General features: G+C 35.0%; 1 protein-coding gene across 1 annotated transcript in view; it reads left to right on the plus strand.

Moving 5' to 3' along the window:
* DIAPH3 (diaphanous-related formin 3) overlaps window positions 1-7,365 on the plus strand; it is a 536,888-nt gene that overhangs the window by 136,801 nt on the left and 392,722 nt on the right. The window contains 2 exon segments of the mRNA XM_012654946.1: window positions 3,048-3,184; window positions 4,455-4,560. Coding sequence (XP_012510400.1) covers window positions 3,048-3,184; window positions 4,455-4,560 — 243 coding nt within the window.

Here is a 7,365-nt window from a genome sequence, read left to right on the forward strand (position 1 = left end):
GAGGTAAACTTTATGTATTTATATTCTAATTAATATTTATTCTTTTATATTAACATTTTGTTGCTTATATTTTATGTTTGTGAAGTATAAAATGTTGCCATTTATATTTGGTGCTATTATTATATGTGCTAATAAGAATAAAAAGTTGAGTTATTGATATACTTAGTATTATAGTGTCTGAATGCTAAACTTGGTAATATGTGAAGTTTTTGGGAAAGTTTTTTTCCTTCAAGATTGGTTGATGGTTTTCTTAAATTTTATCTGATCATATTTCTAAGTAAAAAATTTGCTAAATCTCACTGTGCAGTCTTTATTAGAGTTCATTGAATGAAGAAATGCAGGCTTTTAAGAGAGGAAAAAAGTGGTATTTTATTTGGTACAAATAATTATATAATTAACATAATGAGCAAATTTAATAACATCACATGAAAGTGAATTTCTTATAACATTAAATTAGACAAAAAGTATTTTTACAATGGAAAAAGATTTTAATTACCTAGGAGGAAGAAAATAAAAGGATGAAAAGTTAATCTATTTGAATTTAAGGGTAATTAGAACAGAAGCTTCATTTTGATCAGTTAACTTCATGTGTGTAGCTTTGAAATGTGCACCCAAAAACAAGGGTGCTTTGCTTCTGAAGCCAGCCCCTTTACCCACATTATCTCTGCTACTGGGGTTAACTCACCATGGGTAGTTGCTCAGCACCAGTATTCATGTAGTGTGGGCCCAGATATTGGGCAGCCTACACAGGGATTTACGGTTTTAACTTTCCTCTACCTAAAACAACATATTCGATGGCCTGAAATTCCATCTATTAGGTAATAATAGGCCTCGTGTAGAATGCAAATAGAACCTGGCTTTGGTCCTCAGTTTAGAACAGGCCAGCTATCATATTAACCAAAGTGGGTCCTTGACATTCAGGAAAGATACGTTCTTAAACCTTCCAAAATTTGTCAAGCCTCTCTAACCTTTAATAGCCTTCATTAAATGCACTTTAATGCTAGCACTGGTAAGTTGACTGACTATTTCTCACACAGAGTCAACAGTTTTTATTTTGTTTTGCTTTGTGTTTTGAATAATTGAATGTAACTTTTTACAAATAGCAGTTCTGTATTTAGTTATAGATATTGAATTGTGGTAATCTGGCCTCATTTTAGTCTCAGAGTAAGCACTACACATTTTTGCATTAGCAAAATCAGAGAATGCTGACTGCGATGGACCTTTGGGGTCACAGGATGATGGACAAAACCGTGAAATTGGAGAATGCTCATATTCCACTCTTTATACACAGTGGTTTAGGGCCAGAGGGCTTGACTGAGGAGGTACGTAGTATCACTTGGAGGAAATGAGCATGAGTTGCCTTGGATGGCTGGAGGAGTCACAGGATTCTGACTCTAGAAGGGTGGATGCTAGCTAAGGACAGCCAGGTGTGTAGGAAATAAAGGAGAAATGCCAGAAGCAAGCTTTACTCAGTCCTCAGGTTTATTAGGACAGAGCCAGCTCTTTGGTACTTTTATATTCATTGACTGACTTTCTGAATTGAATCTAAGTAGTACTTTATAAACTGCTGACAATTCCCTGGAATGATTGTTGAGGCATCTTGTAGTTTCTGGCCCTACGCCTACTTATTTATTCTTTGTTTCCAGTTATGTAACAGCCCAGGGCATCAGAAAAGCAAGCATTTCCTGACTGTTTAGCTGTCTTGTAAACATTTCTCTATCACCAACAAGACAGAGAAGTCTCTCCAGAAGTCTTATCCTGGGGCCCCTGGCCCTTGTGGTTATACTTCTTCCGTTGTACCTGTGTTCTTTAGATAGTGGTTTAAAGCAAATGCAATATTTTAGCACACTGTGAAAGTTTCTTGGCATAAATGCCATATACAATATAGGAAAGTTATAAATAGGATTGTATAATAATCAAAGCATTTGGGTCTAAACTTGTTATGGATTCAGCTTTGCTTATATGTAGTGCTAAATTTGAGTTTAAGCCATAGTTCATAGGTCTGTAATTGGGATTAAGGCCCTTTTTTAGTGCTTGGTAGTAACTCTGATTAACCAATTTCTCACTCTTTAGAAAGATCCTCTGAGATATGTGATAGGTAAATGTACTATTTTATTGCTTCTATTCATCCTCTGTATTTTGATAGTTATCTTTCACAGATATGTCATTAACATAACTCCTTATCTTCTAATTGGATGTGACATCCTGGCTTTAGCAGACAAACTTTATTCTTATCCCAAATTGTCCCATTTAAGTAATGAGGTTACAAGTGCATTGCTCTCCTGATGATAAATTATTCTGATTAGACTACATTATGTCAGTTTCTACATGTTGTCTGCCCAAATCATCCTTTACCTCTTGCCCATTTATGAAGTAAGTGTTAATATCTAGGCCTGCATTGTATAATGTGGTAGCTACTGTGGCTTTTGAGCACTTGACATGTGGCTAGTGTGAATTGAGATGTGCTATAAATGTAGAATACACACTGCATTTCAAATACTTAGGAAGAAAAAGAAATGAAATGTCATCAATAAATGTTTCATGTTGGTTACAGTTGAAATGTTATTTTGGATATATTTGATTAATTTTGCTGAAAGTAGTTTTACTTGCTGCTTAAAAATTTAAAATTCATCATGTGGTTCACATTGCATTTCTCTCAAACAGTGCTAATCTGTGCATTTACTTGTGGTAAGATCTCTCTTCCCAGGAAAAAGGTCTTCATGGTCTCAGAGTCTGGTTCGATACCTGGCTGTTTGTTTTGTACATTCTTTTTGGGAAGTCCCATATTTCTCACTGCTTCTCCCTTTCTCCAGTTGACCACTTACCTGTCTTAATAATTATCAGTTATATTATTGTGAAATCACCATTAGTTCTTGACATAAAATGATTACCTTCATGAATTTTTAAGGTGTTACATGGCCTTTATATCTTTACACTTTAGTAAGTGTGTTATTCTATAAAAGTTTTTGAATAACTACATTTCCTTTAGGGCCCTATTTTTCCAAATAACTCCTAACATTTAACCTCTTCTTCTCAAAATTTTATAGTATGGCTTGGAAAGAATTATGAGTGAAGAGAGGAGTCTTTCCTTATTGGCTAAAGCCATGGATCCCATGTACCCCAATATGATGACAGATGTGGTTAAACTTCTCTCTGCAATGTGTATTGTAGGGGAGGAAAGCATGTAAGTGTTCTCAACTTTTTCCTCTACTTATGTAATAATTTAATACAGCTTGATTCATTTAATGTTTCATTATCTATTCTACTTTAATCTTAGAATTTACTTTAAATAAATAAATATTGAGGTATAGACAGCTGATTAAGATTCTTATTGGCTGCAAAGAAATGTTCGAGTAATAATTTCTCAATTGATAATATGAGTTATGGGCTAAAATGTTTCAATGAAAAACTGATTCCTTCATCATATTAAAACTGTTTTGAACTTAAACCCCAATTAAAATTCCAAATGAAGACTTAGGAAAATATACAAATAATTCTGTTTCTTATCTGATGTTTGTTTCAGAAAGAATTATTTCAAACCATAGGTCATGTCTATCCCCTCAGATAAACAAGCGTATTACTATTTGAGAATCTATATGTAAGGCAGATTTAGAAAGTAATATATATAACAGTGTTGCAGCAGAGCTGACCGGGAATAGACCAAGTAGCACATGGAGATATGGCAAAAACAGGTTTTATTTCACACCGGCTGGCAAGGCTCAGAGGGGAATTTGCTCTCCCCAAATTCTGAGCACCAGACAAAGAGCATAGCAGTCTTTTATACACTCTGCTTAAGGAGGAGGGGCACGGTTACAACAGGGTTAACTTTAGTGAGGCACAGTCCTAAGCTACTTCACGGTCTGGTACTCTAATTGCTACAGGTGATTTATGAGGGTGGCAGCTGCAGGGGGCGGGGAGGGGGTGGCAGGGGAGGAGGCCCAGGGAAAGGGTGCAAGGAAGGAAACCCGGTAGTGGAATTTTCCACTTTAGTGGAATTTTCCAATTTTCCACTTCAACAGTACTTTACTGGTTTCAGATCCTTACTCCACCATTTAGTAGGTGTGAGACCTTGGACAAGTTACTTACCCTTTTTCTGCCTTAGTTTCCTAATCTATAATATGAGCTAATAATACTTCACCTACCTCATACCGTTGTTAAATACTTTAAAATCAGTTAATATTTGTAAAGTGGTTCAAACAGTACCTAACGTATAGTAAGCATTGCGTAAGTGCTTGATAAATAAATGTCTTCACAGCATTATTGTCAGGAATAAATGAATTAAAACATAAACATGCTTAGAACAGTGCTTTATACATGCCATGTACTCAGTAAGCTACTTCTAAAATGTTATTGGTTCCCTAGGAGTATTCTTTAATAGGATGAAGCAAGTGTAATATGGCATTTGTGTTATTTGCTACTTACAATTTAATTAATAGGTTCAAAATTTCCAATAGCCTTGAAGAAGTTTTAGAAGCTTTAACTTCAGCTGGTGAAGAAAGAAAAATTGACAGATTTTTTCCTATTGTGGAAGGCCTTCGACACAATTCAGTTCAACTGCAAGTGAGTTTCATGTATATAAAATCTATTTTTAAGTGACATATACATATTTTGTAACTGTTTTGTGACTGGCTTATATGTAAACAGTATTATGAAGCTCTGTATGCCATTTAATATTCTTTTATGGCATTTGTAATAAATATAAAAGTCTAATTTGTACTAGTCATAATTTTTTATAGATACATCTTGGGCACGAAATTATTATTTCTTTTGCTTACTCTTCTAGCAGTGGAATTACTAGATTTCCCTGTAGGCTGGGCATGGTGGCTCACACCTGTAATCCTAGCACTCTGGGAGGCTGAGGTGGGAGAATTGCTTGAGCTCAGGAGTTCGAGACCAGCCTGAGCAAGAGCGAGACCCCATCTCTACTATAAATACAAAGAAATTAGCCAAAAACAACTAAAAATAGAAAAAATTAGCCGGGCACGGTGGCGCGTGCCTGTAGTCCCAGCTACCTGGGAGGCTAAGGCAGGCGGGGATCACTTGAGCCGAGGAGTTTGAGGTTGCTGTGAGCTAGGCTGATGCCATGGCACTCTAGCCCAGGCAAGAAGAGTGAGACTCTGTCTCAAACAAAAAAAAAAATAGATTTCCCTGTAAAAGCTGTAACAATAGTCCTATGAATTGTTTATGTTAGTCTCATTAATTATTGTAATTTTTAAAAAGTTTTGCCAATTAGGTGAATTATGTATGCCTTCTCATTATTTTACTTTTTGTAATTGAAAAGTTGCAAGTTTACATGCATAATAATGAAACCCAAGGTTACAGATATTTTTGAAAATATTTACTTTCAATGCTTCACACTTATCCTTAAACATTTTATTTTTATTATTTTGTTATTAGTTTTTGAGGCAGGGTCTCACTCTGTTGCTCAGACCACAATATGGTGGCATCATCATAGCTCAGTGCAACCTCAGACTCCTGGGCTCAAGTAATCTTTCTGCCTCTGCCTCCTAAGTAGCTAGGACTACAGGTGCACATTACCACACCTGGCTAATTTTTCCTATTTTTGTAGAGACAGGGTCCTGGTATGTTGCACAGGCTGGTCTTGAACTCCTGGCCTCAAGTGATTCTCTCATTTCAGCCTCCCAAAGTGCTAGGATTATAGGTGTGAGCCACTGCACCCAGCCTGTACTTAAACATTTTGCTATCTAAGCTGAATAACCAATGTTCATTTTTTAAAATTAATCAATTTATGACAAGGTTTTTATTAGTGTAATTATTGTTATGTCATTGTTAATCAAACATCTTTTAAAAATAAATATTGATACCAGATTCTCACTTCCGGACTTTTAAAATTTAATTGGTATTGATTGTGACCTGGTCATTTGAAGTTTTAAAAAGATCCTCAAGTGATTGTGACATGCAGAAAGTTTGGAAACCAATGTGCAATAGATATGAAGTAAATCTGTTTCATGCTTAATAAAAGTTAAAAGTTATAATTTTTTCTTTAAAGCTTGGGTAGCTTGGTCGGTTTATTGTTTTCTGGTATGATAGGATAGAAATGCCAAATGTTAAATTTTAAAAATTAAATTAGAATTAAAAAATAAAAAGTAAACATGGTTTTTTAAGAAAAATCAGAATGTGCTAGGAACTATGAAATTAATAAATTTATGATGACATTTCAGCTGAGAATGTTTATTAATACTAGCGAGGACCCTTGTTGTGATTTGTTTCTCTAGGCAGTAGGCAGGATTAAAGATGTGAGTAGATGGTCCCTATTATTAATATAATACATCAATCCTGCTGGAGCTTCTGGAAAAGAGCCTCTCTTCACTCATCCTGGGCTTATCAGAGGACGCTGGCATCAGGGTCTGTGACGTGTTCTCTGTCTCTGACATAGACCCTACACCTTCAGTTACTTGGGGTGCGGGGGTCTTACTTCATAGACTGTTACTCTCATTTCTCTTCTCTTCCTCCTTCTTTGTTCTCTTCCCTCTCTACTTTCTTCTGTCTCTTCTCTCCTGTCTCCTCTCCTATTTCCCCCCTTCTTTCTTTCCTTTCCTTTCCATCTCTTTCCTTCTTCTTTTCTGTTTTCGTGTTTTTCCCTTGTGTAGTTGGTATGTTGTCATCTGGTGCTTTGACCAGTTCCTTTTCATCTAGCCTCAGGTTTCCTATTCACCACAAAATTAATGAAGAGTAAACCTAAAGAAAACTTTGTAGAGAAAATTTGAACAATTACTTTGTCTGATTTTTTTTTTTTGGCAATTTCTTATGAATCTGTAATTATTTCAGAATAAAAAATTTTGAAAAATCTTGGTAAAACTGGGCTTCCATTCTTCTGTTTACAACAGTATCACATCACTTGAGGTTTTAAACTGTGGGGAAAGGGATGAGGAATGGCTTGATAAGAACAAAGCCCAGTTTCATCTAGGTAAATAACACTATCTACTCATTAATTGGAAAGTTTTGACTATTGCAACCGTATAAGTCTTGGTTATTTGGCATGTTAGATTTGTTTTGCCTATCAGACATTAAGGTAAATCTATTTGATCTTAATTTTTAGTTGACTACTAATTAAACCAATATGAACTTGAAGGCAAACTACATTAATTAAACAAATTTTAGGGTAAATTAAGTCATTTCTTTTATGGGTAGTTACTCATTTTATGGAAGGTGCTATATTGTAGAAAAGTAACATTGCTATAGTTCTGATAAATTTATATTTAGCCAATGAATATTTGTAGGAAGACAGCTATCAATTGAAAATTTGGAATTTTATAGGTTACTATTCTATAGAAGATACTAAAACTTGAGATCTTAAAAATTCTACCTATCTAAAAACTTGGCACAGTTTTGATTTCTTTTTTT

This window comes from Propithecus coquereli, unplaced genomic scaffold, assembly GCF_000956105.1.
Source record: "Propithecus coquereli isolate 6110/MARCELLA unplaced genomic scaffold, Pcoq_1.0 Scaffold453, whole genome shotgun sequence".
NCBI lineage: Eukaryota > Metazoa > Chordata > Mammalia > Primates > Indriidae > Propithecus > Propithecus coquereli.